Source organism: Plecotus auritus (genome assembly GCF_963455305.1).
Source record: "Plecotus auritus genome assembly, chromosome: 5".
In the NCBI taxonomy this organism is placed as follows: domain Eukaryota; kingdom Metazoa; phylum Chordata; class Mammalia; order Chiroptera; family Vespertilionidae; genus Plecotus; species Plecotus auritus.
The window spans coordinates 146,639,300-146,651,355 of record NC_137776.1 but is presented as its reverse complement, the minus strand read 5'-3'; the positions used below and the strand labels follow the sequence as shown (position 1 = coordinate 146,651,355).

At 43.1% G+C, this 12,056-nt stretch overlaps 1 protein-coding gene across 2 annotated transcripts in view; it reads right to left on the bottom strand.

Annotated features, from left to right (window-relative positions):
* VPS13A (vacuolar protein sorting 13 homolog A) overlaps positions 1-12,056 on the bottom strand; it is a 238,608-nt gene that overhangs the window by 31,508 nt on the left and 195,044 nt on the right. For both annotated transcript variants that reach the window (XM_080670231.1, XM_080670232.1), the window contains exons 64-67: positions 11,336-11,411; positions 11,086-11,249; positions 9,573-9,618; positions 9,340-9,463 (exon numbers count right to left, since the gene is read on the bottom strand). In XM_080670231.1, coding sequence (XP_080526357.1) covers positions 9,340-9,463; positions 9,573-9,618; positions 11,086-11,249; positions 11,336-11,411 — 410 coding nt within the window. The remainder of the gene's footprint in view (positions 1-9,339; positions 9,464-9,572; positions 9,619-11,085; positions 11,250-11,335; positions 11,412-12,056) is intronic.

Here is a 12,056-nt window from a genome sequence, read left to right as displayed (position 1 = left end):
AAGTAACTACTTTCAGATGAATTAAAACAAACCAAAACTTAATGCAGTAAAGGCAGTGCTCAGAAGAAATTTATAGCCGTGAAAGTGAACATTTAAAAAAGACTCCAACATGGATAATCTAATTTAACACTTGAGATACTAGAAAAAGAAAAGCAAACTAAACCTGAAGCCAGCAAGAGAAAAGGAAATAATAAATATTAGAGTAAATGAAATAGAAAAATAATGGAGGGAATCAATGAAACCAAAAATAGGTGCTTTGATAAAGTCAACAAAAATGACAAAGCATTAGCTGGACTGACAAAGAAAAAAAGAGAGATTTAAATTGACTGAAGTAATAGACAAGCTGATTAGACCTATATGAAAAAAAAAAGATATTGAATTAAGTAATCAAAAAATAAAAGTCAAATCCACATGGCTTCTTTAAAAATTTTATCAAATGTTAAAAGAAAAATGAACACAAATCCTCCACAAACTCTTCCTAAAAAATGAAGAAAACACTTCCTAAATCATTCTATGAGGACAGTTTTACTCTCATACCAAAACCAGACAAAGACATCACAAGAAAAGAATACAGACCAATGTCTCTTATATCTATACTAGAGGCCCGGTGCACGAAATTCGTGCACAGGGGTGTGTGTCCCTCAGCCCAGCCTGCACCCTCTCCAATCTGGGACCCCTCGATGGATGTCCGACTGCCCGTTTAGGCCAGTGGGATTGGGCCTAAACGGGCAGTTGGACATCCCTCTCACAATCCAGGACTTCTGGCTCCCAACTGCTCGCCTGCCTGCCTTCCTGATTGCCCCTAACTGCTTCTGCCTGCCAGCCTGATCACCCCCTAACCACACCCCTGCCAGCCTGATGCCTAACTGCTCCCTTGCCAGCCTGTTTGCCCCACGGTGCCCACCCCTGCAGGCCTGGTCACCCCTAACTGCCCTCCCCTGCAGGCCTTGTCCCCCCCAACTGCTCTCCCCTGCAGGCCTTGCCCCCCACAACTGCCCTTCCCTGCAGGCCTGGTCACCCCTAACTGCCCTCCCCTGCAGGCCTGGTCCCCCCCAACTGCTCTCCCCTGCAGGCCTGGGTCCCCCCCCCCAACTGCCCTTCCCTGCAGGCCTGGTCACCCCTAACTGCCCTCCCCTGCAGGCCTGGTCCCCCCCAACTGCTCTGCCCTGCAGGCCTGGGTCCCCCCCCCCCAACTGCCCTTCCCTGCAGGCCTGGTCACCCCTAACTGCCCTCCCCTGCAGGCCTTGTCCTTCCCAACTGCTCTCCCCTGCAGGCCTGGGTCCACCCCAACTGCCCTTCCCTGCAGGCCTGGTCACCCCTAACTGCTCTCCCCTGCAGGCCTGGTCCCACCCAACTGCTCTCCTCTGCAGGCCTGGGTCCCTCCCAACTGCCTTTCCCTGCAGGCCTGGTCACCCCCAACTTCCCTCCTCTGCCAGCTTGGTCACCCCTAACTGCCCTCCTCTGCAGGCTTGATCGCCCCCAACTGCCCACCCTTGCAGGCCTGGTCCTTCCCAACTGCCCTCCCCTGCTGGCCATCTTGTGGTGGCCATCTTGTGTCCACATGGGGGCAGGATCTTTGACCACATGGGGGCAGCCATCTTGTGTGTTGGAGTGATGGTCAATCTGCATATTACTCTTTTATTAGATAGGATAAAGGCCTGGTGCATGGGTGAGGGCCAGCTGATTTGCCCTGAAGGGTGTCCCGGATCAGGGTGGGGGTTCCCTTGGGGCGTGGGGCAGCCTGTGGTGGTTTGCAGGCCGGCCACGCCCCCTGGTGACCCAAGCGGAGGCCCTGGTATCTGGCGTTTATTTATCTTCTACAATTGAAACTTTGTAGCCTGGAGTGGAGTGAAGCCTTCTACTTGCTCCATGGCGGCAGCCATTTCTATTGGGATATATGTATCTTCTATAATTGAAACTTTGTAGCCTTAAGCGAGGCCTGGGCCTGCCAGGGTGTGCGGAAAGCTTGGCTTCCTCCATTGCCGGGGCAACCCTAGCCTCCTGCTCTTTCCAGCTCCATGGCTGCCGCCATTTCTGTTTGGGTTTATGTATCTTCTATCATTGAAACTTTGTAGCCTTGAGTGGAGGCCTAGGCCGGCAAGGGCAGGCAGAAAGCTTGGCTTCCTCCATCGCTGGGGAAATGCAAGCCTCCCTCCTGCTCTCTGTGGCCGTAGCCATCTTGGTTGGGCTTATTTGCATATTCGCTCCTTATTGGCTGGTGGGCGTGGCTTGTGGGTGTAGTGGAGTGATGGTTAATTTGCATATTACTCTTTTATTAGATAGGAGATATATATATATATAAAAGCCAAGCGACCGGAACGCTGGAACAACTTGTCACTATGATGTGCATTGTGGCAGCCAACCACCTGATCGGGCCCTGATTGGCGCCCTCCCAACCACTCATGGCCCCTCCCCCCAGCCAGCCCCACCCCCAATCAGCCCCACTGCATCCCTTCCCCCCCTCCTCGCCAGCCTGGCTCAGTCGGCCTCCATCGGGGAAGGCTAGCTGGACCCCACCCATGCACAGATTCGTGCATCAGGCCTCTAGTATGTATATGTGTATGTATAAATAAATATATATATATATATATACATATATATATATATATATGCAAAAATCATCAAAAAAACATTAGCAAACTAAACCCAACAGCACATAAAAAGAGTTATACATTATGAGCAAGTGGAATTTATCCCAGATATGCAATGTTGGCTCAACTTATGAAAATCAATTAATGTAATATACCATATTAATAAACCAAAGGGAAAAGCAAACAATAACAACTTAATTGAAATAGAAAAAGCATTTTATAAAATCCAACATCCTTTCATAAAATACTCAACAAATTCAGAATAGAAGGGAACTTCCTCCACCTGACAAAAGACATTACAAAAAATCCATAGCTTATGTTAGAGTTAATGGTGAAAGAATAAAATCTTTCGCCCTAAAATTAGGAGCAAGACAGATGTCTGCTCTTGGAACTCCTTTTCAACACTGTACTCGAGGTTTTAGCAAAGGCAATTAGGCAAGAAAAGAAACACCAATGATGAGAGAGAATCATCTGTCGGCTGCCTCCCATATGACACCTACTGGGAATCTAGCCTGTGACCTGGACATGTGCCCTGACTGGGAATCGAACTGTGACCTCCTGGTTCATGGGTTCGATGCTCATCCACTGAGCAACACCAGCTGAGCAAGTGCTATTATGTTTTCATTTAATTTTTAGGTTGTGTATTGCTAATGTATAAAAATACATCTACTTTTTATATATTGACCTTGTATTATGCAACCTTACCAAACTTATTTGTTATCTCTAATAGTCATTTTGTGGATTTATTAGGGGTTTTCTATATGTAAGATCAGATCATCAGAATATAAAGGTAGTTTTACTTCTTTCTTTCAGTTCTGGATGCCTTTCATTTCTTTTTCTTGCCTAATTGCCTTTGCTAAAACCTCGAAATCATTAAAAACATATTAAAAAAAACACACATAATAGCACCTGAAACAATAAAATACTTAGGAATAAAAGTAAAAAGATGCATACTGAAAACTATGAGACATTATTGAAAGAAATTAAAGACTTAAATAAATGGAAAGACATCCATAGATTGGGAGACTTAATGTTGTTAACATAGCATTAATCTACACATCCAATACAATCCCTATCAAAGTCCCAGCTATCTTTTTCGCATAAATTGATTTTGGAAAATGGTACTAAGATCAGTCAATGGGGAAAATATAGTCTTTTCCACAAATGATGTTGGGACTAGATATACACATGCAAAAGAAAAAATTTGAACTCAACCTCTCTTCATACACAAAAATTAATTGAAATGGATCAAAGACCTGAATTGAGAAGATAAAACTATTACTCAGCTTGAAGAAAATATAGGTGTAAATCTTCATGACCTTGGATTAGGCAATGCTTTTTTATATATGACACCAAAAGCATAAGCAACCAACACAAATACAGATAAATTAGACTTAATAAAAAATGCTATCAAGAAAGCTAAGCCAAGAGTGGGGAACCTGTTTTTCTGCCAACGGCCATTTGGATATTTATAACATCATTCACTTAATATAACTCACTTAATATAAATTTACTAGAGGCCTGGTGCATGAAATTTGTGCATGGGGGGGGGTTCCCTCAGTCCAGCCTGCACCCTCTCCAATCCAGGACCTCTTGGGGGATGTTCGACTGCCGGTTTAGGCCTTGCAGTTGGACATCCCTCTCATAATCCTAGACCACTGGCTCCTAATCGCTCATCTGCCTGCCTGGTCGCCCCTAACTGCCCCCCACCCCCGCCACTGCTGGCCTGATTGCCCCTCACTGCCTCTGTGTGCCGGCCTCATCGCCCCCAACTGCCCCCCGCTGCTGGCCAGGTTGCCCCCAACTGCCTCCTCCCTGTTGGCCTGGTTGCTCCTAACTGCCCCTCCCAGCCTGGTCACCCCCAACTGCCTCTCTCTGCCAGCCTGGTCGCCCCTAACTGCCCACCCCCTGCCGGCCTGGTTGCCCCCAACTGCCCCCCCCTGCCAGCCTGGTTGCCCCTCACTGCCCCCCCCCAGTCTAATTGCCCCCAACTGCTTCCCCTGCTGGCCTGGTCACCCCCAAATGCACCCCCCCACCGGCCTGGTCGTCCCTAACTGCCAGCCTGGTCATCCCACGCAGCCTGCTGTTCAGTCATTTGGTTGTCCCTCACTAACCCCCTGCCAGCCTGGTCGCCCCACGCAGCCTGCTTGTTCAGTCATTTGGTCGTCCCTCACTAACACCCCTGCTGGCCTGGTCATAGGCAGCCATCTTGTGAGGGCGTGAGGGTTAATTTGCATATTACCTCTTTATTATATAGGAGAATGTTGCTATGAAAAAAGCTCCTAGATTTAATTTTGAGCCTCGCCAGACCAAATGATTGACAGGGCCAAACCAAATAATTTTGAGGGCCTTATATAGCCCTCTGGCCTAGCATTCCCACCCCTGGTTTAAGCCATCAGGTTTGTGATAGTTTGTTACAACAGCCATAGGAAACATAATACTAGTATAGTGTATGAAGAATCTTTCTGCATTATTTCCTGCAAATGCACGTGACTTTACAATGATCTCAATTAAAAAAAAAGGAGACTACCACATGTCAAGCAATATTTGAAGTGCTGTGGAAACAAGAGCCACTGCACTCATAGAATTTACATACTAGCAGGAGAGACAAATAAACAAGGGAAAATGTGCTGTGTGTTAAACAGTGATAAGAGCTAAAGAGAAAAAAAAAATAAAGGAGGGAAGAGAAATATGAAGTATCTGAGCTGGGGATAGGGAATAAATTGAAATTTTAGGAAGGCAATGGAAGGCCCCATTGGGAAGACAACTTCTGAATAAAGAAAGTGACCATGCTGACAACAGAGGAAAGAGTGTTCTAAGAAGAGGGGGGGATAATTCCTCTGATAATTCCCTGATTTTAAATCAATGCTCTCATATAAGATCAATGGGCTGCGGTATGGTGGTGGTGGTGGTGGTGGTGGTGGTGGTGGTGGTGGTGGTGGTGGTGGTGGTGGTGGTGGTGGTGGGTGTGTGTGTTTGGGGATGATGTTGAGATTTCTCTTTTTTCTTAAACAATAGGATGAACTGGAATGGTCTATTTCTTGGCTTTTGGAACACCACTTTCTCGATTATCCCCTTTAATGGCCAAATCCTTTTTGGCCTCCTTTGCTGGGCCCTCCTTATTTCCCTCACTGATAAGTGCTGCTGTGACTGAGGGCTAAGTCCTTGGACCTTTTTTTATTTTGGTCTCTTTTTTCTATTCTCATTCCCTAGATTATCTCATCCAATCTTAAGGCTTTACCACCTTATTATGGGCACATGAATCTCAAATTTTTAACTCTAGCTGGGACCTTTCTCTTGAACTTCAGACTCAAGTACTCATTAACTACTTGATGTTCCCGTTCAGATGTCTTGATAGTTAAACTTTAATACATTCAAAACAAAACGAATTCTTTCTTTCCCTAAAAGGAGTAACAATCCCATCCTTCCAATGGTTCAGACAAAAACTTTAGAATTATCCCTGATTATTCTTTTTTTCATATCCCAGATCCATTTTATCAATTTATCCTGTTACCTTCATCAAAACACATGCAGAACATGACCCCTTGTTACAACTTTCAGCTTACAGTGGTCTCATCACTATCATATTTATTGCAAAAGCCTCTTTAGTATTCCTGTTTCTGCAAGGTCTGCCTATGATTTATTCTCAATATAGCACCAGTTCACATCATTCCTCTTGTTCAAAATTTTCCAAACCTTTTTCTCTTTTTGTCTTATTTAAAAACAAACAAACAAACAAACAAACAAACAAAAATACACCAAAGTCCTTGAGTGGCTTACCAAGCCTTATGTGACCTGATCCTCTGCTCATTTACGGTACTGTAGCATCTTTCCAACCTTCTCCTTTGCTCACTCACTCTAGGTGTACTGGTCTAGCTGTTCCTTAAACAGGCCAAGAATACTATTGCATCAGGGCTTTTTCTTTTTCTTTTTTTTATGGGCCTTTTTAATCCTCACCGGAGGAAATTTTTCCATTGATTTTTAGAGTGGAAAGGAGGGAGGGAGGCAGAGAGAGAGAGAGAGAAACACTGATGTGACAGAGACACATCGATTGGTTGCCTCCCGCAAGCACCCTGACCCGGGCCTAGGATAGAGCCATAACTGAGGTAAATGCCCTTGACCAGGAACTGAACCCAGGACTCTTCAGTCCATGGTCTAAAGCTCTAACCACTGAGCAAAACCGGGTAGGGCCTGCATGATGGTTTTTTATTATCTGCTGTTCCTACTGCCTTTGACATTCTTCCCACATGGTTCACTACCTTGCTTCCTTCATGTCTCTCCTCAAATTTAATCTTGCCAATGAAGCTTCCCTGAACATCATATATGTATTAGCCACCTTCCTCCCCACTACTTTGGACCTCTTTACTCTGCTTTATTTTCCTTCATAGAATTTTTCACCATTTAGTATACCATATATTTATCAGTGTACTCATTTCCAGCTATTACTTTCCCACTGGAATATAAGCTGTATGAGGACTTTGCCAATTGTGTTCACTTCTGGCTCCCCGAGTGATTAAAAAAGTGTCTAGACATATAAGATGCTCTCTAAAATGTGTTCAATCAATAAATATTCATATGTGTGTATTAGATCAAGCTTGTTAACTGTTCAATCATTTTACTTTAATTTTGTTTTCTTAATATATTAATTATTCAGAGAAATGTTATGGAAGATTTGGAAAATGTAGTTTTATCAATTTTTGCTTTATAGAGAGTCTATTGTGAGTACAAGTTCAAAATTGTTATCTTATTGGTTAACTGTTCTTTTTGTCATTAGCTTATGACCTTATCCAAAATAATGCTTCTTTTTGGCTTTAAGGTCTATTTTAGCAAATCTTATATAGTAATCCTCTTCAGAGAAATAATGTATAGCTTAAAGCCAATCAGTCCCTTCTCAAATTGTATCTTATTATCCTAGCCTATATAATAAAGAGGTATTATGCAAATTAACAATCATGCCCTTGCACAAGATGGCCACCCCCATGTGGTCACAAGATAGCCGCCCCCATGTCATCACAAGATGGCCGCCACAAGATGGCCAGCAGGGGAAGGCAGTTGTGGGCGATCAGGCCAGCAGGGGAGGGCAGTTAGGGGTGACTAGGTCAGCAGGGGAGAGCAGTTGGGGGCAACCAGGCCAGCATGGGGAGGGTTGTTGGGGGCAACCGGGCCTGCCGGGGAGAGAGGGCAGCTGGGGGGAGACCAGGCCTGCAGGGGGGGGGGCAGTTGGGGGCGACCGGGCCAGCTGGGGAGGGCAGTTGGGGGTGCAGGTCGGCAGGGGAGGGCAGTTGGGAGTGATCGGGTTGGCAGGGGAGGGCAGTTGGGGGCAATCGGGCCAGCAGGGGAGCAGTTAGGCGTCGATCAAGCTGGCAGGGGAGTGGTTAGGGGGTGATCAGGCTGGCAGGCAGAAGTGGTTAGGGGCAATCAGGCAGGCAGGCAGGTGAGTGGTTGGGAGCCAGCAGTCCCGGATTGGAGAGGATGCAGGCTGAGCTGAGGTACACCACCTCCAGTGCACGAATTTCGTGCACCCGGCCTCTAGTTTTTAATATTTTGATTCCAATGTTTTCATACAATTCAATTAGATTTATCCACCAATTTATATTCTTACATTTGATTCTTGTAACCCACTTCCCCTTTCTGCTTTCGACATCCTTCTTCACAATTATATTCTTTATTAGTTTTTAGTCTTATTTTTATAAAAAATGTTTTATTTTGCTGAAAGGGAATATAGCTGGGTATAGATTTTAGATTAATGTAAGAGTATTTTAGCAGTTCTGCATAGGCACCTGTATAGATCTCTATATATTTGGATTCCTTATGTTTCACGAAGTTTTGATCTTCTCTGATGACTATGACTCCACACTTCATATTTGTGAAACAAAAGTTACAGGTAGAAGAGACTGAACCCTTTTTCTTAGTTTTCTAAATTAGAAAACTGAGAACACCCACAATTGTGGTAAAGCAGTATGAAATACTGACTTAAGAGAAGCACCTCATACAATGACAATACTTATCTCTATACGGCAGTAAGCAAAAGAAAATACAAAAGGAAATAGATTAGAAACATATCCAGCCATCTAATTTTCTAAATTAGGTCTCATTAAAAGGAACAAAATAGAGGACAACAAAAAATAAAAATTATAAAGGAAAAAAATAAATTAGGTCTCATTAGCATGTATTTAATCAATTGTGATGCATACATGTGCAAATTTTTAGAATAGAGGTAACACTAATGCAAATACTAAATTTCAGTCTTAAGTTACGTTTAATTTTGAGGAAGAGAGGACATATTTTAAAATTTGTACCAATGAAGAGACACAGAGGAAACAGATGCAATAACCTTTAACAAAATAGTATTATAAAGAAAGGTGAACACAAATGTGTTTAAACCCAGAATAGAAAAAGTCATTCTTTGTTCCCCCTAAAAGGCAATATAATATTTGCTAATTTTATAACCGACATGTAGCATTACATTGTTGTAATGTATTCTGATAAAGATAATGAAAAAGCTTGCTTGTCAAACTTTTTCTGCCAAGGCTGCTGGAAATGGATGATAAATACAAAAAAAATTCTATCAAGTTGAAGTGATGCAATGGCAACAACTTAAAAAATATATCAAAAGGAATTAGGAAGATCATATGCAACTTGTCATATTTCAGGTTTCATAACTGAGTGCCTCAGGCCAAATAGCAGATTTATTTCATTTCTCATGGTTTAAGCATTTCACTCATACCCTACATCAAAGAAAGTTTACCTTTTTATTCCCTGAAATGTACTGCTAGCCATGTCTATGATGCCTCCAGTTGGCCTTGCCACTGCTCCAACTAAACCTTTCCCAACACCTTTAAAGAAACCAGCTGCTCCTTCTTTTTGAGCTCCTAGAAATAAAAAAGACAAAGCTTTAGACAACTGGATTAAGAATGAAAATTTAATCAACTTGTGAAACACTTGGTAATATATATCACCTAAAGAAACTATTATACTTGCCTTTGATTGGTTTTGTAACAATTCCTGTTATGCCACTTACAAAACCCTAAAAGGAAAGCACAATTGAAAATTTATAATACTTTCACACAATGTCTTGACGAACCAAATCTGGTTTACAAAAAAATAAATACAGAGTTGTGCTTTCTAGATACCATAGGAATTAACGTATTTCCTAACTATTTTATTTAAACAGAATATTTTTGGAGGTTACTGACATATTTTATATAGGCCACAACACACTACTCCTCCAACATGCAAATACTTGAAGGACTGTAAGTTATATATATATATTTCCTTATTCACAGAATATGGCTTTAAAAGATATTTCTGCCCAGCCGGCGTGGCTCAGTGGTTGAGTGTTGACCCATGAACCAGGGGGTCATGGTTTGATTCCCAGTCAGGGCACATGCCCAGGTTGTGGGCTAAATCCCCAGTGACGCAGCCGATCAATGACTCTCTCTCATCACTGATGTTTCTCTATCTCTCCTTCCCTCTCTCCCTTCCTCTCTGAAATCAACTTTAAAAACACCACAAATCTTTAAAATAATAATCTATATCTATACTAATAATCTATACTAATAAAAGCATAATATGCTAATTAGACTGTACATCTTCCAGATGTCATTCTGGACAAAACCATGGTGGCAGGGTCCGAGGCAGAGGCAGTTAGGGGTGATCAGGATAGCAGGGGAGAGCAGTTAGGGGGTGATCAGTCCTGCAGGGGAGGGCAGTTAGGGGGCGATCAAGCCAGCAGGGGAGGGCAGTTAGGGGGCGATCAGGCCTACAGGAGAGGGCAGTTAGGGGGTGATCAGGCCAGTAGGGAAGGGCAGTTAGGGGGCGATCAGGCTGGCAGTTAGGAGCAATCAGGCTGGCAGGGGAGGGCAGTTAGGGGGCAATCAGGCTGGCAGGGGAGCAGTTAGGGGCAATCAGGACAGCAGGGGAGCAGTTAGGGGGCAATCAGGCTGGCAGGCAGAGGTGCTTAGGGGCAATCAGGCAGGTAGGCAGGCAGGCAGGCAAGCAGGTAGGAGCCAGCAGTCCCGGATTGCAAGATGGATGTCTGACGGCCAGTCTAGGCCTGATCCAGCCGTCAAACATCCCCCGAGGGGTCCCGGATGTGAGAGGGTGCAGGCTGGGCTGAGGGACCCCCCCATGCCCGAATTTTGTGCACCGGGCCTCTGTGTGTGTGTGTGTGTGTGTGTGTGTGTGTGTGTGTGTATGTGTGTGTATATATATAAAAGGCTAATATGCAAAGTGTCCCCTTGGGAGTTCAACTAAAAGATCGGGAGTTTGATTGCTTGCTATGACATACACTGATCATTAGGGGGTGGTAAGGAACAAAGGAAGGCCCCAGCCAGCAGCCAGAAGGCCCTAATAGGCTGATCACTGGCCAGGCCTAGGGACCCTACCCATGAGTGCATTTTGTGCACCAGGCCTCAAGTAATAATAATAATGATAATGATAATAATAAAATAGGTATTTCCTATAATATTCACAACACTGGGAAATGTCTTACAGAAACTAAGCCTTTTCCTCCGCGAGTGATGCCTTCTCTAAGACCAGCCGGTTGCTTGTTCATGGCTTCTCTCCTCTTCTGTTGGTAGTCTTCATCCATAGTTATAGCTGCTACCCCTTTAGCCATAGCACTAGTGATTTTGGAGGCAGCACCAGCTAATCCACCTAGGAGAAATTACATATCTTTAGTAAAAGCAAATATATCATTACTTTCCAGCATAATCATATTCACGAGGCATTCTGTTTCTTACCAACAGCTCCACCAACTAATGCCTTCAGTCCTAGTGCCATTCCCTCCACAAACTCTTCAGGACCCTGGATGGCTCCCTAAAGGGTCAAAAATAACAACAAATAAGATTATGTTTACTTTTGAAAGTGCACTAATTGATATGAAGAAAATAGTAGCGACAAAAAAAAAAAAAAAGATGTTCCTGAGAAAGTGACACCAGAAGAAAACTTCACATTAACAGAAGTCTCAGATATTTCATAACATTGCAAGTGAAAAGGATTAAGTGTTGCAAGTTGATCCAAACTTAGAAAGGAGAATGACTATCATCAAAGTGTACAAAAGATGTTTGTTCTGTATGTTATATGATAAGAAGGTGAACACATACTACTCTTGATAATTTTTTATGAAATAAATAAAAACACTTTAATTCCTAATATATCTAATGTTTTAAATTACATTGTACAAAATAAATATTTTGCTATTTTTTTTCATTATCATCTACTCTTTTAAGTGTGAAAGTAGGAACATTTTTTAACATTCTGACAGAAATTTTTAAGGGACATAGAAAAATCATAATTTTTGCCATTGATTGAGATTGCTTTGCACAGTGCTAGCTGTGCATACTATTATGCATAACAAAACTGCCTATCTATAATACTCTTCCTTCTACTAGAGTGTGAAGTTTATCCACCTTTAATTTTACAACAGAACACTTAAAATTCAGTATATTTGTGTAAAGTCTT